The sequence below is a fragment of the Sceloporus occidentalis genome, unplaced genomic scaffold (genome assembly GCF_023333645.1).
Source record: "Sceloporus occidentalis isolate IW3139 unplaced genomic scaffold, rSceOcc1.0.p SCAF_12, whole genome shotgun sequence".
In the NCBI taxonomy this organism is placed as follows: domain Eukaryota; kingdom Metazoa; phylum Chordata; class Lepidosauria; order Squamata; family Phrynosomatidae; genus Sceloporus; species Sceloporus occidentalis.
Window position 1 is genome coordinate 6,416,018 of NW_028316992.1, and position 22,185 is coordinate 6,438,202.

The 22,185-nt window shown below is 41.3% G+C and overlaps 1 protein-coding gene across 3 annotated transcripts in view; it reads right to left on the reverse strand.

Annotated features, from left to right (window-relative positions):
• Positions 1 to 9,251, reverse strand: part of LOC149305232 (lipid droplet-associated hydrolase-like) — a 113,570-nt gene extending 104,319 nt beyond the window's left edge. For all 3 annotated transcript variants that reach the window (XM_089477695.1, XM_089477696.1, XM_089477694.1), the window contains exons 1-2: positions 9,163 to 9,251; positions 59 to 208 (exon numbers count right to left, since the gene is read on the reverse strand). In XM_089477695.1, coding sequence (XP_089333821.1) covers positions 59 to 200 — 142 coding nt within the window. In that variant the 5' untranslated portion in view covers positions 201 to 208; positions 9,163 to 9,251. The remainder of the gene's footprint in view (positions 1 to 58; positions 209 to 9,162) is intronic.
• Between the last annotated feature and the right edge of the window lie 12,934 nt (positions 9,252 to 22,185).

Here is a 22,185-nt window from a genome sequence, read left to right on the forward strand (position 1 = left end):
GCCCCATCAAGAGAAAACGTACCAGTACATTAAACAAACGGAAATCCACAAAACTTACCAGGAATAACTAGAAATAATAGTCTTGGGTTACTTTCATGTTTGGAAAGGTCTTTCCAAGGGCCACACTTTAAGACCTGAGTAGCTGCTCCACAAACGTAAGTGAACTCTTCGTGTACTGGAACTTTGGATTCTTCCTTCATACTTGCTGCTGAAGATATTAAGAAGTTGATAAAATGTAAATATTCAGGCTTTAAAAAAACAGTCCAGTATGTGTTTCTTTATAACCAAAGTGAGAAAATCCTCAGCTCCTTTATGTACCAAGGGGCAGAAGACCAGGAGGTTAACAGCGCATAGCCCACTTTCTTTGGAAAGATTACATGGAGCTTCCAGAAGTCTCCTGTCTTGCCACTGAATAGCTTCACACTGCTTTAGCTGTAACAGTGATATATTGTTGCATGTTCCACAATAATTATACAGGCAGTTTCACCAACCGTCTTATTGTAATACTGGCAAAACCAGCGAAGCGACCGGCTAAGACAAAAACAGAGTGATGTCTGCCACAATACAATTTAATAATAATAATAATAATAATAGTAATACATTTCATCTATAGCCTGCCTCTATCTACAGATCGAGCTGGGTTACAACAAACAAGAATAACAATAATCTTGTTTGGAATACAATATACAATAAAATACAGTATACAATTAAAATCCACATTTCTAAATAATACCCCTACCCCAACCCCCCTCCCAATCATAAAAGAAAATTGCAAACTAAGAACAATAACAATATAAAATACTAATTAAGAAAGAAAAAATAAAAATTAGTTAAAATTAAAGGTAATTAGAAGCTAGACAACTATCTTTCTTGGGATAGACAGGGATTATCAGTATCAGTGAAGGGGAGGCTAATCTGGAAAGGCCTGCTGGAAGAGATCCGTCTTAACAGCCTTTTAAAAGGCTTCTAGGGTAGGGTTGCCATAAGTAAAGACCTCCAAACCGGGACAAATGTAGGACAAATGTAGGACAATTTTTCTAATGTAGGACACATTTTTTAAAAATGGAGGACACACAAAAAATTGATTTTAAAAAAAAATGTTAATATAAATGCCTGTTTCTTAGGCATGATCAAAATGGAGGACATTTGGGCATTATTTCTAGACAGATGTCAGAAATGGACTTCCCTTTCTGGCAAAACACCCCCGACCTCCATTCCAAAACACACACGACAGCACATTTGGGCATTTCACATGGCTTTACTGAACATGGCCTCTTGCATCAGAGGCTTATTCCATAACCAAACCCCTTGGGTTTAACACTTAGCATGGTTTAACATGGCTATGCATATTGAACATGTCAAGGTGGTTTCACCGTTCTTCCACCAAGTGTACTTCTCAGAAGTGTGTGTCAAGGGACTTTGGTTTATCTTCACTGCGCATGAGTTTGTAAAAATCACAGCAATTTACATTCACCATGCCTCAGAACCAAAAACACACAGAAAAGGCACTTTGGAAAGTCACACTCTCTCGGCTTCTGAAACCGTGCGTGCATGCCTCTCAAGCTGACCCACTCATATCTTCATCATCATCATCACCACCACACTATCAGTGTCAAAGTAAGGGAGACTCGTTAGCATTAAAAGCACCCCCCCCCAAAAAAAACCCCACCTTGAGGCCTCTCTGGCCACTCACTCACCACCTCCTTCCCCTCCTCCTTTTCCTCCCCCTACTCCTCCACCTCCTCCTTCTCCTTCTCCCCCTCCTCCATTCGCCTGGGGGCTGGGGCGGACGGGGCGGAGGAGGAGGGTGGCACGCGGCTGCGCACAGGAGGCGAACCACTTCCAGCTTCGCCTCCTCCACGCAGTCGCGCGGCCTGGGGAAGAGGGGGCAGAGGAGGAGGAGGTGAGTGGTTGCGGCCGCGCGGGGAGGCAAAGGCGGACGGAGCCAGCGCCTATTGCGTGCGGGCGCGCCACCCTCCCCACGTGGCCGCACCACCTTCCCCCGCCTCCTCCGCCCCCTCTTCTCCTCCTCCCCGCGCGCCCGCTTGCAAGAGGCGCTGGCTCCGTCCGACTTTGCCTCCTCTATGCTGCAGGCGGGCGCGAAGCCTGGGGGTGAGGGGGCGGAGGAGGAGGGTGGTGCGGGTGTGCGGGGAGGCGCCTCCTCCACCCCAGGCAGGCCTCGCTGTCCTCCTCTTCCTCCCCGCCTCCCCGAGGAGGAGGAGGAGGGCAGCGAGGCCCTGCAGGCCGCAGCAACTCGGCTGCAACCAGGGGGGGGGTCCTGGTTTTTGGGCTGCACCCGTGCCAGGAGGGGCCCGGGGCCCCTAAAATCGGGAAATACACGGGTGCAGCCAGGTTATGACAACCCTATTCTAGGGTGGTAATGTGACAGATCTCCTCCGGCAGGTCGTTCCATAACCTAGGAGCGGCAAATGGTCTTCTTTATTTAAGGCGGGATACAAACCGCCATATAGTACGTATTGTATACGTACTAGGGTTAGGAAGGGGCGGTGCTTCCGCACCCCCCTAACCCTAGTACGTATACAATACGTACAAGATGGCGGCGCCCCTTCCACATGGGTGCCGCCATCTTTACGTACTGGACGCATAGCGTCCAGACGTGTCGCGGCACCTATGACGTCGCGAATGCGCCAGCGGCGCCTCGTGACGTCATAGAGGCACCGCAAAAAGAAGCTCCGAAATGGAGCTTCTTTTTTGCTCTGCGCAGGATCTGCGCGGTTTGGCTGCTACGGCTCCCTCGCGGAGCAAATGGCGCCGGCGGGGGAACGCCGCAAAGCGGCGGTTTGTATCCCGCCTAAATGATTGGAGTAGTCAATATGCCTAAATAAAAGCAACAAGTTACAAGATCACCTACATGCAAATAGCATTTTCTATTTACTTTGATGAGTCTCAGTTCAACTTTTCCTTCCCATATCCTGAAAACACCCATTTCTTGAAAGGCCACCCAACCGCATTCTTCCAAATGCAAAATGTCACAGATAGAGAGTTTTGTCAAGGAAAATGAGACATTCATATCTGATCAATCAATTTGATTTTCTATTAATTATGCAGTAACAGCAAATGTGGGATGGCAATGTAACTTATTAATTACTGCTGCAGTCTGAAGTTAGTAATTGACTGAGGACAGACAAACCCTTCACTGACACTACAGGAGAATTTCTGTCCCCTAAAACAAACAGCACCTTCAGACAAAGGAAATATCTGCAGGAGAGTAGTAGTAGAAGAAAGGATTCAGTTTGGCACATGGGTATATACATACACACTGCTAGGATCCCATTATCACCCCATTCCCAATCCACATTTTAAAAAGACCTAATGAATAAATAAATGCAAATATTTAATATATGGCATTTTGTCTTGAGTGGGAGAAGAATATTGGCATGATATGGGATACACCTTTACCCTTTGGGAATAAGACTGCACTGTTTCAAAAGGTGTACCTACGTTAGTGATTGTAGCAACACCATCAAAGAATCCTGTGGCATCTTAAAGACCAAGAAATATATTATGACCCAAGACTTTGTGGATTACAGCCCATTTCATCACACACTTCATCAGTCTACCCAGTGAAATGGGTTATATGGGGCATGAAACCAATATATTTCATTGAAACATGGAGTTGGAAGGGCTCCATGGGTCATGTAGTCCAATCTGTGCCAGTGCAGGACTCTGTAGCATCCTTGAGAGGCAGCCATCCAACCTTTGCTTAAGAAACACCAAGGAAAGAAATCCTACCACCAACTGTTGAATGTTTCCTATTACCAAGACATTCCTCCTAATGCTCAGCTGGAATTTCCTTTCTTGCAACTGATTCAGAAGTGTAACTTTAAGGGAGACAGGGCAAAGGGAAGGCAAATGTGGACACTTCCCTCTCAAATACAAAATCCCTCTCAAATACAATTTTCCCTTCGGTCCCCAGATTTCTAGCATCACGATGGCCTAAAACTTCACTCGAGCATTTAGAAATACAGTTTGGGCACCTAAAGAAAACAGGGAATGGGAACATACCAATTGTAAATGGTCTAGATATCCATGAGTATCAGTGGTTCATTCTTGACAGTGCTTTAAATTTTGGAACGGAAATAAAATTTCATGAGGGGGAAGGTTTATTGGAGGGCAATGCCTGCATTTTGCCCCCCTCCCAACAGCTGCATCCAGTCTTAAACCTTGAAAGGAGGGCAAGTTTTGTTAAGCCTTAAGATGCCCCAGGACTGTACAAAACACTTGAAAGAAACTCTTGTCTACAGCAACCTGTTTTGCTGCCTTTGCTTCCCCCTGAATTCCCATACAGTTTTATGGCCAAATCATCAAAGGATGAAAAAAGCAGAAGAAAAAAATAAATAAACCCCTTCTCCTCCCTTTCATGCTGACTGGACCATACCTTGCTGTATTTAGGATGTAAAGGTAGAGAAGGTGACTACAACTATGGAAGAACTACATAAGATCCTTAAGGGCAAAGATATACAACTGAACACTAAAGTTAGGATTGTCCAAGCAAGCCACTGTATTCCCTATTACTAGGTATGGATGTGAGAGCTGGACAGTGAAGAAAGAAGATTAGGGGGCGGGGGAGAGGAGGAATTGACTCATTTGAAATATGGTGCTGGAGAAGAGTGCTGAGGATACTAATGATGGCCAAAAGGACTAACAAATGGGTCCTTGAAAAGACCAAGCCAGAAATCTCCCTGAAGGCAAGGTGACCAAAACCCTGCTCAACCATGGAAACCCACTCAGAGGAAGGCAATGGCAATGAAGAAAATTGCCAAGAAAATCCTATGATAGGTTTTGACTTCACTTTAAGTCACAAATGACTTGGAGGCACATAATAACAGCATACTAGAGAAGAGTGCTCAGGATCCTATGGGAGGCCAAAGACAAACAAATGGATCCTAGAACAGATCAAGCCAGAAATCTTCCTGGAAGCCAAGATGATTAAATTGAGGCTGTTATACTTTGCCCACTTCATGAGACGGCAGGACTCATTGGAAAAGACAATAATGCTAGGAAAGGTAGAAGACAGTAGAAAAAGAGTTTATCAGACAAGGGAAATTGGAAGTATAATCCAATGGCAATCTGAACACAATCATAGGGTTTAATGTTATTGCGTCAGCGTGATAGACTACCAAATGTAATTTCAGGCAATGAGAAGTCAGTCCGAATGCAATCATGGGGTTTCGCGTTATTGCGTGATAGACTACCACACGCAATTTCAGGCAATGGCAAGCTATTTTCAAGCAATGGGAAGTCAGTTCAAACGCAATTTGAATTCACGTAAATACACTGAACTAGCTAATTCATGTGAATGCGTTCTGATCCCACTTTCTTTTCATTCAAAATTAAGAGAAAATCCTCCCATGTGATAAACTCCCCAAAGACCAGATGGTTAGATTGAACGAAGGAGGCCATGGGTCTGAATCTACAAGCAGAGCAGTGGAGGATATGCAGAGGTCATATTCACTGCTGCCGTATTGCACAATTAACGCAATTTGTCACCAATTTAACTGCAATGGCTCCATCCTATGGGATCTTTGGATGTGTAGTTTGTTGTGGCCCCAGTGCTCCATTGACAAAGAAGGCCGAATATCTCACAAAACTACAAATGCCAGAATTCCATAGCACTGGGCTATAGTGGTTAAAGCGGGCTCAAAGTGCATCAATTTTGCAGTGCAGATGCAGCGTTGGAAATGTTTCATTCACTGGGTGGCCATGAGTAGGACGGATGGAAGGCAACTGACATCACCAAAAAAACCCCAGAAAGTCAAGCAGGGGTGCCTCTACACTGTAGAAATAATGCAGTTTGACACCCCCTTTTAAGTGCTGTAGCTCCATCTTACGGAATCCTGGGATTTGTAGTTTTATCGAGGTTTCCAGCCTTCTCCACTAAAGAATGCTGTGCGTCCATCACCAAACTACTAATCACAGGATTCTGCAGGAGCCATGACAGTTAAAGTGGGGTCAAACTGCATTATTTCCATGATGTAGAATTATTATTATTATTATTATTATTATTATTATTATTTCTACTACATTGAGCAAGCCTTAAAATGAACAGCTGATGCATCCAACTCAGCACCAAAACACACTGCAGAAATAATCCAGTTTGAGACTGCTTTAACTGCCCTGGCTCAATGATAGGGAATCCTGGGAACTGTAGTTTTGTGAAACATTGGGCCATTGAGCTCTGGTGCCACAATAAACTACAATTCCCAGGAATCGGTCTCAAACTGGATTATTTCTGCAGTGTTTTGGTCCTCAGAGTAGGAAACTGCCTGTCTCACTTTATCAGCCTGGAATATATTATTATTATTATTACTATTATTATTATATTGTTTTTATCATCACTGTTTCTGCTGTTGCTCTTTGGAGAAATGAGCATAGATGGTGTCTAAGGCTGCATCCACACTGCAGAAATAATCCAGTTCGACCCCGCTTTAACTGCCGCGGCTCCATCCTACAGATCCCTGGGATCTGTAGTTTTATGAGTCGCCATCATAACTCTTTGGCAGAGAAGGCTAAAGACCTTGCAAAACTACAAATCCCAGTATTCCCTACAGCGCTTAAACTGCATTATTACTACAGTGTAGAGGCACCCTGAGAGAATGCTTACTAGGTGTATCCACACTGCAAGATTAAAGCGGGCTGACACCACTTTTGATTGCCACGACTCTATCCTACAGAAACCTGGGATCTGTAGTTTGGGGGGATCTGTAGTTCGGTGAGGCACCAGAGCTCTCTTGATTTGTCTGCAGAGAGATCTTGGAGAAAGAAAGGAAGAAGCTGGCAGCATGAGCCTGGGATCTGTAGTTTGCCAAAGGCAGTCACCTTTCTCTACCAGAGAGCCCCTGGTGGTGTCACAACGAACTACAGATCCCAGGATTCCCACAGGAGAGGATTGTGGCAGTGAAAGCGGTGTTAAACCTACTTATTAGTTCTTGCAGTATGGATGCACTCCATTGAAATGAAAGCAGATTATGGCCTGTTACAGACTGCCAAAATAAAGCTGCTTCAGGTCTCTTTGGAGGTATGCTGTTTAAATGATGCATGCATCCTAAGAATCCGGAAGCTGCACCAAAGCTGCACTCCAGTGCTTAGGAATGGAGTGTGGCTTTGGCACGACCTCCGGACTCTTAGGACCCATGCATCATTTAAATAGCATACCTCCAAAGTGACCTGAAGCAGCTTTATTTTTGGCAGTCTGTAACAGGCCTATATAACGGTCCTCAAACCGCGGTCCCTTTAAAACAGCTTTTGGACTTCAACTCCCAGAATCCTCAGCCATGCTGGCCAATAGCCTGGGATTCTGGGAGCTGGAGTCCAAAATCCCCTCAAAGGGCACAGGCTTTGGGGACCATTGAGATAAAAGTAGTAACCAATGGAAGGAGAAGGCAGTGGAGAGAACCCAGCCATGGGCCACATACCTTCACTCTCCTCCTCCTCCTCCTCCTCTTTCTCTCGACCAGCTCCCAGCATTGAAGAACAAGAAGCAGCAGCAGTAGCACTGCAGGAGGTAACCAGAGGCATTGAACTCTTCCGCCCGGTTACAAAATGGCACCCTCCGGAACGGGCGCCTTAGGCCCAACCAGCCTATCAGAAGACAACCTTTCAGCTCCCGGGAGACCGCCCCTTCATATCGGAGGAAGCCATTGGGCGGCGGCCGTGTCGCTCAAGACGGTTCTCCTCCCTTATTGGTTGCGCTCAGAGCCTTCGACGCTCACCCGTTGCCCTTCTTTCTGTGGCTCTGTCACTGTCAGGGAGGGGACAGACTAGGGTCCTTCTCTTGCAGGGATTTCCTGCATGGCAGAATGGGGTTTGGACTGGATGCCCTTTGTGGTCTCTTCCAACTCTATGATTCTGTGTCCTCCATTTCAGCTTCCCCTTTCAGAATGTCCTCCATTTTCATCATGACTCAGAAGCATGAATGTATACTTCTTTGAGGGATTTTAATATATATATTTAATATATATTATTTTATATTATATTGTAAAATATAATATATATATATACACACACACACACAATTATATTATTTTTCTCCCATTTATTTTATTTTATATTATATTATTTTTATACCTCCTTTTTGCCAAGTTGGGACCCAAGGCGGCTCACTATATAAATTGTGAGCCGCCTTGGGTCCCAAAACTTGGGAGAAAAGAGGGATTAAAATAATATACACACACACACACACACACACACACACACACACATATATATACACACACACAATAATATGTTTTATTTATAGACCGCTATTCCTATAAACAACACTATAAAACAATTAAAATAGTCCAATTAAAACAGTAATTTAAAAATTACTTGTATTACTTAATTACAAAAATGTTATAATTAAAAAATTACAACATACAAAATTTAAAACATCCAAAGTTAAAACAATCTAAATCAATCCCCCAATAAAACCAGGCCTGCATGATTTTAAAAAGTATTTTAAAACATTTTGTTGTTGTTGTTAATTGGGTCATGTCCTCCATTTTTTCCCCCTTTGAATGCCCTGCATTTTGTGGTGCCTTGCCCTCCTTTGCAGAGTTAGGACATCTGGTCACCGTGTACAATGCCATCCGCACTGCAGAAATAATCCAGTTTGGCACCGTTTTAACTGCTCTGGCTCAATGCTAGGGAATCCTGGGAGCTGTAGTTCTGTGGAACATTTAGCCTTCTCTGCCAAAGAGTGAGCTCTGGTGCCAAGTGAACTACAATTCCCAGGATTCCCTAGCACTGAGCCAGGACAGTTAAAGCGGTCTCAAAAATCTAACTCAACCCAACAAAACTGGAGGGAGGTGTGTTAGAATAATAGAATCATAGAGTTGGAAGAGACCGCAAGGGCCATCCAGTCCAACCCCATGCTGCCATGCAGGAAATCCAAATCAAAGCATGACCCTTCTTGTGTTTGGTTGTTGTTGTTTGCTTTATGCATTTAATTTTAGGGTGTTTTTTTTAACCCAACTGACAGGTGGAAATACCATTGAATATTTAAAACAGAATCATCCAAGCCAAAATACATCTGGCGTATAGTACAGCAGGCCCTCCCATCGCAAGCATACTGTCAGAAGGAAAGATGGCCCTAGACGTAACTCGCTTGTCTGTTTAGCTACGACTAAATTGAGCTTTGGCAATCTTTTATTTACTTACCTGGCAGTAGACTGTACTGAACACACTTGGCCTCAGTTCGAAGTCAACATGCATCAGGTTGTTCTACTAGGCATTCCACTGATTAAAGATTAATGTGACCTAGTATGACTAATTCATTGTGTTTGCACTTTTCATCAAAGCCATGGCTCTAGGGAAATGAGGTATCCTTTACAAATAAATGTCTCACGGAGATCTGTAAAGGTATATAAGAAACACAGGATTGAATCTTGCTTCTTTCAAAGCAGCTGAATATACCTATGTTTGGAAATGACGCAGTGCCAGTGGAAAGAGAATATTTGAAGAACTTGCAGCTTCATTAGTTTTCCTGGCCAACTTTGACAGTGATTGCTAAAAGGACAAGACTCACCAGGCCTAAAGAGGCATTTCTGAAATTCATAATAGGAAAAGCACACTATATGTGAAAATATTTTATTTTGTTTTCTTCATTGTAGAGAGAAAATGTAATTCAACAATTTAGCTGTGATTACATTCCCAATGCAGTGACATTATCGGAAGACACAGAACACTGTCAGATCATCATATTTGATTTATCTCTCTTGAATCTTAACATTTCAGGGTGCTTCAGTTATAATGTGATTATGAAGTAAGTAAAGTTGGAATGTAAATGTGGACCCGAACAGACAGGCCAAAATAAAGCTGCTTCGGGTCACTTTGGAGGTATGCTGTTTAAATGATGCATGTGTCCTAAGAGGCTGGAAGCCACGCCAAAGCTACAATCCAGTCCTAAGGACTGGAGCACAGCTTTGCCACAGCTGCTGGCCTCTTATGAAACATGTGTCATTTAAACACCATACCTCCAAAGTGACCTGAAGCAGCTTTATTTTGGCCTGTCTGTTCAGGCCCCTTGTTTGTGTGGCTGTATGCATGTGTTGATTAATCTGTCTAGACCAGGGGTAGGCAACCTTTTTGACCTGGGGACTGGGTTGCTGTCCCTCAGACAACTAGGGGGCCGAAGCCAGAAAATAAATAATTAAATAATTTATTTTAAAAATTATATAAATAAATAAACCGGGACAAATGTAGGACAGAATTTTCACATGGAGGATACTGTTTAAAAAAATAATGGAGGACACGCAAAAAAAATTTGCTGATTTTTAAAAAAACGTTAATATAAATGCATGTTTCTGAGGCTTTTGTAGACAATTGCTCCCCCTTGCCCGCCACTTGCCCGCCGCTTGCCCGCCGCTTGCCTGCCGCTTGCCCGCCGCTTGCCCGCTGCTTGCCCACCTCCTCCTGATAGCACAAAGGCCCCAGCGGCAATCGGCGGCAGGACTGGGCTGGGGCCAGTCCCAAGGCCTCGCCAGGCCGGATCCAGCCCACGGGCCGTAGGTTGCCTACCCCTGGTCTAGACTTCTTCAGTTTAGGGCTCAGTCACTGTTGCCACCATGTTTCAAGATTGTAGAATTGCACCTTACAGAATCAAATAGACTTTGGTAATTGTAATTTATTGTTGACATTAAGTAAAAGTAATTATTGATCATGAATTAACTACTGTTTAACCAATTATACAGTGTGTAACTGGAACTGCACACTTTGTAACTTCTTTCCAATGCTATCACAATTTTCTGTTTCTCTTGTCACCCCTTTCTCAAATCCACAAAAGTAACCCTAACGAACCACATTTCCTAATTTTGCTACAGTTGAATTGAAGCAGCAAAGGGAACCTTTCCCTTTAGGAATGAATGACCTACTTCTTTTCCTTCTCATCCTTGCTCTTTATGATAATTAATAGTCTGAGCTATTCAAATGCTCATATGAGTTTTGTGTCCTGCCTATTCTTCCCAACACAAACTGTCCTCAAAATGTCTTTCCTGTATGGTTCCCGAACCTAAACAGGGCAGCTAAATTCTTAGTTCCAAAGCTTTATTGTAACAGATGTCAAAAGCAGAGAGGCAAGAACTATTTCTACACAAGCCTAAAAGCATCTTGGATACTGTGTTGTGCTGCTTGTGTTCATATGTGGACATGGCTAATGTAGGACACAATGCAAAGGAAGGATATTTTTTAAACTTCGTGAAATTTCTGGCTAGGACACATTTTCCATCAGCATCACAGATGTGAGAAACTGGACGTGGAAAGTTCACTATCATGGGTGAAAATACTCTTTTTGTCCAATCCTGTCAGTTACTCCTGGGAAGCTGTGCACAAACATTCTAGGTAAATCTTCACTTTTTGTTTGGCTTGAATGCAAGAATCAATAATTTAAAAAGTTTTTAATAATTTGGGATTTCTTTTCAAAAGATTTGCTTGCACCAAATTGGCATTTAGTCTAAAAAAGTAACTTTTATATACTCTGGACTTTCAGCATAATACTACATCATATTGCTGCTGCAAATCAAAGCCCTATACATTTTGGCATTTGATGAGTGCAAGAGGCTTGAATCTCAACAGGGGTTCCTTCTACAGCTAGTCAGCATAAGAGACAATGCAAGTCTAGTTGGGCCAACAGTCTGACTTGTATAAGGAAGCTTCTGATGCTTACAGACATGAAAGAAAAGGTTTTGAAGGGAAGTAGGAGTAGGCAAATACCAGGTTCTCATTCTCCCATAAATGTTTAATGGCCTGATGGAACTGCCACCAAGGAAGACAGTTCTGGGAAAACCGAAGGCATCGTAGCTAACATTTATTAGTACCGCACAGAAGGAGGCATGGTAAACCCCCTTTGAATGTTTTTTCTATGAAAACTCTGATGTGACAATCCAAAATGAAACAGAAGGTAGTGCCAGAAAATGAAACTCCCAAGTTGGATGGCAGAAAATGAGCTATTGTGGTAGAGCAGAGGACAACTACAACTAGAGCTGTGGCTAATAACGCAGATGAAGTCAAGCCAAAAGGATGTTCGCCTGCTGACATGTTCAGAAGTGAATGAAAAGTCAGAAGCTGTACAACACATATTATTATATTTGATTATATGTATTAGTTGTTTTTACAATTTGTATTGTAACTGCATAACTTGCTTAATTTTGTATAGTTTATATTTTATCACTTTTAGATTGTACACCATTGGCAGGTTGTTTACAGTTTTGATGATTTTGGTAAAGTGCCATGAAAATTTATGGCACTATATAAATAAACATCAATAATAATAATAATTAATAACAACATGGAATGTGAGAAACATGAACTAGGGAAGCTAAAACATAGTAAAACATAAATTGGAATATATAAACATTGCAATACATGGAGTGAGTGAGTGAGGGATGGGAATGGGACATTTTGAGTCAGATAATCACACAGTGTTTTACTCAGGAAATGAAAATCTGAAAAGAAACAGGATTGTATTTATAGTGGGAGGAGATGTAGGAAAAGCAGTCAAGGAATACAATGCAAAGTTTAACTGAATACTATCAAGAAGGTATCAGTATAACTATAATCCAAATTGATGTACAGAGACAGAAGAGGAAGAAACTGAAAGATTTTATGCTGGAGTCCAGGAAGGAAATGACCACACACCAAAACAAGACTTCTTATTAATCACCCTCGACTGAAATGCAAAAGTAGGAAAGAATAGAATTGTAGGAAAATTTGGCCTAGGATCAAGAAATGAATCAGGAGAGCGACTGAATGAATTTTGTGAGTCCAGAAGTTTGCTCATCCCAAACATATTCTTCATGCAAAGAACATCACCTGATGACCAATGTAGAAACCAAATAGATTACATAATTGGAAGCAGAAGATAGAGGCACTCCATTCTCTCTGCAAAAACAAGGAGCAGATTGTGCCACAGACCTTGGACTGCTAATATTAAAAATTAGAGTAAAGCTAAAGATGATTGCTAAACCAACCATTGTGTCAAAATACAAGCTGAAGAACATTGCCTTAGAATTTACAAATAATGTAAAAATAGAATAGTACTAATAAGCCTAATTGAAAGCAAGAAGAACTCTGGATTGAAACCAGGTACATTGTCAAGGAGGAATGCAAAAATACACTATCTGCAGCCATTTTTTTTTAAAAAAAGGCTCAATGGATGAAAATCTTCAAGTAGTTAAGGACAGACCAGAAGCAAAAGTAAAAGGTGACAGAAATAGGGTCAGAACGCTGAACGCGACTGTTCAATGACACTGGGACAACAAGAGCTATCATAATATTAAATGTAAAGAAACATTTCTTTTAGAATGTATTAATAAAATTTTAATTTAAAAAATGTAAAGAAACAGAAGATGACAAGAAAAAAAGGAAGAAAAAGAGACCTCTTCCACATGATCCAAGAAATCATAGTTATACCAAGAGTGGAGATCCTATATGACCCACAGGGGAACACAGTGCATGATCAAGTAGAAATAAAAAGATGATGGAAACAATGCATTGAAGTACTATAAAAATGAGATGAAAGGATGACAGATTCATTCAAGGAAGAACCATTTGAAGATGAACCTACAATTTTAGAAAGTGAAGTGGAAGCTGCAATCAGGGCACTTGGGAAATATAAATCACTTGGCATACCATAGAGCTGCTTAAAGCTACATAAACAGAATCTACTCTCACTCTAACTAAAATATGTCAACAAATAAAACAAAGGTCTACAGATTGGAAGCACTCAACATATATTCCACTCCTGGAGAAAGGGGACACCTGGGGTTGCAGTAACCACAGGACCACTGCATTAATCTCCCACACAAGCAAAGTGATGTTCAAAATTCAACAACAAAGGCTTTTAACAAATGTGGAGTGAGAAACAGGAGATATTTAGTTCAGAAAAGGAAGAGGCATTAGGTATCATATTGCAAACACATGCTGGATAATGGGGAGTACTAAAGATTTTTTTTTTAAAATAACAGACAGGGTTTTATAGATTACAGCAAAGCCTTTGATTGTGTATCTCATGAAAAACTTGAATTGCTCTTAAAGAAATGGTGTGGCACAATATTTGATTGTTCTGATTCATAACCTGTACTAAGGAAAAGAGGCTAGTGTTAGGACAGAATATGGAGAAACAGAATGGTTTACAATTGGCAAGGAGATCAGGCAGGGCTGCATTTTCTCGCCGTATCTGTTTAACATGTATACTGAACATATAATATATAAAGTAGGATTTGACTGGGAGGAAGGAGGCATGGAAACTGGAGAAAGGGACATCAACAATTTAAGATCTGCAAATAACACTGTACTACTAGCAGAAAATAGCAAAGACCTGGAACGAGTACTGAAGAAAGTCAAAGAAGAAAGTACAGTATAAAAGGCAGCTTTACAACTGAGGAAACAAAAAATGATGACCACAGATGATTTGCATAACTTTTAAAGCGGATGATGAAGACATTGAAAGAATTCAAGATTTTCCATCCCTTGCCTTAGTCATTAATCAGAATGGTGACTAGAGTCAAGAAATCAGAAGAAGGCTAGGACTTGGAAGAGCAGCTATGAAGGAACTAGACAAGATCCTGAATTGTAAAGATATATCATTGGGTACTAAAGTTAGGATTGCCCAAGCCATCACATTTCCCATTTCTATGTATGATTGTGAAAGCTGGACAGTAAAAAAAAAAAAAAAAAAAAAAAAAAAAAAAAAACTAATAAGAAGAAAATTGGCTCATTTGAAATGTGGTGCTGGAGAAGGGTTCTACAGATACAGTGGTGCCCCGGGTTACGAAATTAATTCGTTCCGGGGCGCCGTTCGTAACCCGAAAAGCCTTCGTAAGCCGGATCGCCATAGGCGCTAATGGGGAAAAGCCGCGTTTCGTGCGAAAAAGCCGAAAAAAGCACCAAAATTTTTTTCCGTAACCCGAATAAACATTCGGAACCCGGAACAATTATTTCCTATGGGATTTTTTCGTATCCCGGAAATTTCGTAACCTGGGTATTTCGTATCCCGGGGTACCACTGTACTGTGGATGGCTAAAAAGACAAATAAATGGGTCCTAGACCAAATCATGCCTGAACTCTCCCTAGAAGGCAAGAGGACAACTGAGACTGTCATACTCTGGCCGTGTCATGAGAAAACATGGCTCCCTAGAAAAGACAATAAAGCTTGGTAAATTAGAAGGCAGCAGCAGAGGAATCACAGATGGGCAGACTCACTCAACAAGACCTGAGTAGGGCTTTTGACCACAATATGACTTAGAGGGCTCTCATTCATGGGGTTGCCATACGTTGCTGTCATCTTGGTGGTTTACAGTGGCAACAACTGTATAGTTTAAATGGATGCAAGGTCCTACCCTGTCATTTCTTCCAACCAGGTTGAAACTGCTTCTCAAAGTCAGAAATAAAATGGAATGCAACATAGACAGGTAATGAACCAAGACCAGCTTAAACCTCTTGATCAGCAGTGCCTGTTACAACAGTCCATAGGGATTTCTGCATGACTTCATTGTCAGCAGGGCTCAATATGAACATTCTCAATCCTCTACTACCAGTGAAGGCATGAGAAACATCAGTGTGCTAACAAACTGGCTTGGGGTATTTTTCCTGGCAATGAACTAGAGGCACAGTGGCATACAGAGCAGTTTCAGAAGTTTGCTGGTAGTATGACAGAGCATCAGATCTACAGGAGATGGGCCATTCTGGTCAAGGATCTGGGGCCCAGAGGCTCTCTGTGTTTGTAGTTTAGTAATGCAAATAATACATTAATTGCTACGACCTATACATTTAACTCTATTTTTACAGTTCAGCTCAAAATGCCTGATCCAAAGAAAGCACAAATGATGTCCAAGCAAAATACAAAATTCCCTTTACATGTCAACAGTTGTGACAGAAAACGCCATCTAGGCACAGATGGCAGCCTCTTTGTTAATCTTGCCCCATAGATGTGTGGAAAATAAATTTAAAAGCAACACAGGCAAGGAAAGAATTGAACATATGTGGTAAGAAACATGCAGAATGAGCTTAAACTGAGTAAATACATAATAAAAGAGCAGTAGAGAGAAACATTTGGTTCTTCAAAGCAACCAGTGGTATAAAAAGTTATGTGGAGATGGCTGTTTAATTAACGCAGCTGCATGTGCTGGAACAACTCACATTTTAATTTTCCTATATACCAAAGAAGTGCTGAATGAAATAAGACACTGCATGCCTTAGAAACAACACCAGCAGTTTGGGGCTTCATCACTCCCTATGGGGCAAGAGTGATCCCCATGAGCTGAATATTTCTGTTCCAATGTAGGTGTGCTTAGCAAAAATCCAACATTTTTGTAGTTTTGATTGTGGTTATTTTGCTAGCTCTAGGCATTGTGATTCTGCAGCAAAGAAATAATGGCTTTTCCCAAGATGTACACATGTGGGGAGACTACTCCCCTTGCTTCTACTTTATACACACTTGACAAAACTTCTATGAAACCCCGTGCCATTGTATCATGGTTAGGTATCTCCTTCTTCACTTCTCTTGCCACCCATTATTTAAAGCTTCCTGGCACCATCAGATCCCAGCCATGAGGTGGAACACAATCACCCAAGATAGTCTAAATAATTAACTAGAAGTTTTTAATAAGGAAATTATTTTACAGAAGGGAGAATTAGGTTTTTTTAAAAAATAGTGATATTTTTGTAAAGACCTGGAGAGAAACCACTGTTGTCACAAAACCTTTTTCCCCAGCCAAAGGCAAAAGTTGTGTTACCCAAATTGCTAGGTTACTGAGAAGGTACCCACAAATTAATATTTAACAGGGGAGTTTTAATAGCTCAATTGAAATATACCTTTGGCCGGGGAAACATTCAGCCTGGGATCTTACCTTTGTCTAATGATCCCAAAAAACTAGAACCCCCAGAATGCAAAATACAACTTAATTTGATTGACTAACAGCAAAGGGGGAAAAAAATCACCATTCATGCTGTGGCATTCACATTCACACACAAGAACTAATGAAATGAAAGGTAGTAGCTTGTAGCAAGGTTGAAGGAAGGTAATTTTTTACCAGTCCAGAAGCAGAGCTCCAATCAGGGGATGATGGAAGTGACCGTGGCTCAACAAGGCTGCCTGAAATGTTGGTGCATTGAGGGCAGACAATGTTGAGGGGGCAACATGAAATCTGGCAGCATCCCTGCTTGTTCTCAGACTATGCCAATGTGTGAGTGCCAAGGTTGGCTTTCTATAGCATGTAGGAATCCTAGAAACAATAGGATTCACAGATGATAGTTTTAACATCAGAGTTACAAAAGGAATATTTTTGCTTGATGGCAGTGACATTGATTTAATAAAGCAGTGATAAAATTAGGACATCCCCCAGGGAGTTTGGAATAGGACAGGGTGTGGGAATATATCATGGGTGCTAGTAGAAATATTGCCTTAATGCTTTAGGCTAGCAAACCCTTGTCTGTCACCTTCAAGATGAAATGTGCAGGTCAGGGACGGGGTGGTGTTGGTGGTGGTGGAAAGCATCAATACATACAGCCATTAAGTTACATGGGATCTTTACTCATCTCCCCAGGTCTGTGTGAACACTCATGTTCACTTAAAGATCATAATGGACTGTCCAGGTTCACGTTTATGGCTTCCCTGTAACTGTTATTATACAAAATATTTGTACCCCAAAATAATGCAGGGTATGCAGAGTGTAATAACAGTTGGACATAACTAGGGGGTGTAGTGAGGGTGAGAGCCAGATACTCTGTTTGGGAGTTGGAGATGAGGATTCCCTATTTTAACTGTTCCCCCGCTTTAACCTGTCCTGCTGGCAACTAGCATATGAAGTATTCAGAGACCATGGGAGGGGGAGCAAGCAAGGCAGCAGGCATTGCAACATTGAAGATTTTCAGACCAGCAATTAAGTGCTGCTAAAACGCTGCTAAATAATTTAAGAAGCCCATGTGTCTGAAAGCTTGATGCACTTCCTAAACGTCAGGGATTCATTGGCTCCCCTCCAGAGTCCCTGAATTATTCAGGGAGAGACAAATTCCTATGAATGGAAACTTTGGGGCTCTCAGGCTGTGAAACTCCCTTTCTTGGGAGGTCTTCTTGATCCCCTCCCCACTTTCTTTATGCTGACAGGTGATGATGTTTTTATTCAGAGAGACCTCCAAATTTTAATCATGGAGCAGTAGTTTGTGTGTAAAGTGATGTGCTATACTTTAAATCTTTTATTGGAAATTATGTTTTAAGTGTTTAAACTGTTTTCAATCAAATTTCAATAATATTTTGTTTACTTCTTCTTTGACTTTTATAAACGAATGTTTTAGCTTAATCTTTTTAAAATTATTGTAAGCCATCTTGAATGCCATTTTGGGACAAAGGCAAAGTATAAATTCAATAAATAGATAATACTCTAATACTAATCTAATACTCTATACTCTCGATTGGAATGACGGCTAGAACCATCTATGCTTTTATTATTTTATCATCTATGATGCATTATTGTTTTTTGTTGATGGGTCTCTCTTACTAATTTTATCATGCTGTTTTATTTGTGGCTTTTGTGCCTCGGGTTTTTTTTTAATACTGTTTTTGTATTTACTGTTTGGATCTATTTTATATTGTGACAGCTTTTAGCTTTTAACAATAAACTTCTATTCTAATAGATAATACAAAATGATTGCAGCATATAAATTTTGTAAAATGTTAGTGATACAGTAGTTGAACCTATATACATTTGAGAATTAGAAAGTAGGGTTAAGAAGAAAAACATTGTAGATTATCACAGATTTAGAATGGGGAAATGGGTGGGTCAGAGTTGTGTTGCTTGCACAGAATGAGGACAGAATAATATTAATGTCACTAGCTTTCCAGGAGAGACTCATGGGAAGAAATTGGCAGATCAATGGTTTGTTGACAGCTGTACTGAAAAGAATTTCCTCCTTTTGCTTTGGAAGATCTTTTGGAACTTCGGCTCATGGGTATGATGGCTATGCAAATTGCTGCTTTGCATAAAACTCTTGATCTTGTTGATAATTTGAGGGGGCAGTGGGACAATACAGACAATTTTTAAGATTAGCAGCCCAGTATGTTCTGTTATTACATGCCATGGTGTAAGTTTTTAAATAGACCATGTGTTATACCTATCAAAATATTTGATAAGTGTTTGATAAGTTTGTTTCCTCTTGCCAGATTTCTTAGGGATTGCTAATATGATATGGATTCAATAAAGGAGTTTCACACACAACTAAATAACCTGTTTTAGCTTGCCCGGTTTGAATCCTCTTCCAGGATGCAGCAGGGACGTAGCCAAGGGGAGGGTTCTTGGGGTCCGGACCCCGCCTTCCATTAGAAAAACGAATGGTGTGTGCTGCTGCGCTGCCGCACCCAAGCCCCATTATAATGATGGCACTTAATCTGGACCCCCCCTTCCTAAAATCCTAGCTACGTCCCTGGATGCAGCCAGATATTATCATATGCATTTTGCTGCCGATGCCACCTCCTGCCTAAAACCAGCTCTCAGCCACACTCAACCAGTTTGCAAAGTCGGGGGCTTCCCAGCTTTGCAAATCGACTGGCTGAGCTTGGATTCTAGCCAAGATTTAGGTGGGAGGCGGCATCGGCTGCATCCCAGAAGAGGATTCAAACCGAACAAGGTAAACCAGATCATTTAGCTGTGTACTAAACTCCATACTCCAAACTAGCATTTGGATTTATGTCACAGCTTCATTGGAATTGAAAGACTAGGTGATATTGGCCTGTATTTGAGTTAATTCCGGATAAATTGATGCATAAGTTGGGCTATCCTGTGATAATCGTTTTTAAATTCTCAAAAACATTTCAACTTTATTTAGACGGTCAGTAGGACAGTAGAAACTGAATCTCATATTCACCCTTAGTTATAAAACTCACTGAATGTTTGACCTACATCATAGCATGCTCATAAGGTTGAAACATGGTGAAGTTGGGGTAAACTTGAATGCCATCCAAAATTTCTTGGAAGATGGGTGAGCTAAAAATGAACCAATTAGATTACTTACTTATTGTATTCAGAGACATAGCTGTGTTAGTCTGGAATAACAGTATGCAAAGGGATCTTGTAGCACCTTTGAAATTAATATAGATATATGTTTAATCTGTTTTTAAATTTTGTATGATTTTAATCAGTTTTATAGTGTTTTAATGTGGCATTTTAAAATTGGGTTAAAACTTTTTGTAAATGGTTTTAATTTGTTGTTCTGGAAGCCACCTTGGATCCTATCAAAAGCATCAGCTTTTGTAGACTTGGTCTATTATTTTGTCTTCTTCCAGATGACAGTCAGATACTTCAGTCTACCTTGCTGTATGTTCCTTTTTCTATGGGGAGGTTAGGAACAGAATATTAGCATTGCTGATTAGGCAGAGAAACTCACTAGTACAAACCAGCCATAACTATCTAGGATTTCCTGGCATCCATAGAGAGAGATAATATCAGTATGCTGTAAAGGGAAGAATGCATTACTAAATATTATTATTAGTAATAATAATATTCAAAGAACATTTCAATAAACTTAAAATTGCTTGTTTAGAAAGATATTCAATGGGTTCTCATGAACTATTGTGATTATAAATGTATTTCATTAAGAAATCATTAGGACAGTAAAAGCAATCCTTCTTAATCTAGGCATGGTTTCAATTTGGCAAATCAATGCAACCTAAATATACTGTATAAAGAAAGTAGCTTCCCTAGCCAAAAATCTGCTCAGATTTCACATGGTAGCATTTCAATTTTCAGCAATGTTATAGATGAAATTCAAACTTTGATTTTTTGGAAAATATTCTAGTTCCATTACTTCTTCCTGAGTTTGATCTAGCACAGTTGTTTTTTCTGGCATTCATGCCTTTGGAGATCTGCTTTTGTACACATTACTTTGTGTTTGAGGAGGTCTTTATGCATAAAGTGCAAAAGACTTGTCCAGAAGAACTGCTTGGATGTGTACCAATGGCTTTGCAGGCAAAAGGGGGGATCCTTTTAGTAAACACAGATTTTTGATAAACCTGTTTTCAGTACACAAGTTCTTGGGGGGGGGGGGGGGATACAGACAATGGGTTCTACCTGTTCTGTAAATGGCAAGGAACTGGGACTTGAAAGTTTCCTGCTGAAGGAAGCAGGTGAGGCCCCAATTTTATCCAGTTCTCCTTTTTCCTCCAGCTCTTCCTCTTGGTATTGTGGAGGGTCCCCTCAGTCCAAAAGGAATACAAAATATGAACATTTGGCTTTGGCTTTTAACTCATTGTTTCAATCCACAGCTTCTACAAGTAGTGCTGGGAAGACACCCCAGGATGAAATCTGGCAGTGCTACTACCTACCAGACCATATAGGCTGGGGGTGGGCAAAGGTTGGTTTATGGGTGGCATGTGGTCCCCAGGGCTGTTGTTGGGGCTCCCAGGGTTCACCAGGGATAAAAAAATTGTGCCCTCCCTTAAAAAAATTGTTTTTGCTCTCAAGGAGATGTGGGATGAATATTTGCCACATTATGGGGCCCCATTGGACCATTATAAGACCAGAGAATACTTTTTTATACATACAGGTAATAAACCAAAGTTACTTCCTGTTTGTTTGTTTTTAAGGCCTCTAAAATGGCCCAGAAGACCTAAAAACATGGTGAAAATGTCCTCCTTACCCACTAGAAGGCAAGAAATGTGCTTTTTTTTGTAGTGGGAGTGCAATCCTCCAAGTTCTCCTTGGGATCTAATGTGGCCCCCTAGCCTCCCATGGTTGCCCACCCGTGGTAAAAGCCACTGTCCGGACAGCTTGGGAGCGCAATGTTTATATGCCGCATGCTCCCGTACTCCCCTGAAGCCACCTGGAAGTCGGGCAGTTGCCCAGACATGGGTGGCTTCAAGACACTGTGGTGGCATGGTGTTTATATGCTGCCTGTCACGGCAGCATCTGGAAGCCAACTCTGGGCTGCGGTGAGATGGGAAAAACCACCCTTTCCCTGGCTGAAAAATGCAGATTGGAGCCACGGCGTGTGTTCGCTGTGGCCCCAATCTATCTTCCGCCGGTCTGTTTGCCCCGTAGATAACTTTCTGTGTTCATTTCATTTTTTTAAAAAAAATTGGACTCAAGTCTATATGTGAAGAAGTGAACTTCAGTGGAGTCCTAATACATGACTTTGAGCAACCTCCTTTTTAAATCTTCGTGCAAAAGATAGAGGAAATGGCTCGTGTTTTTTTCT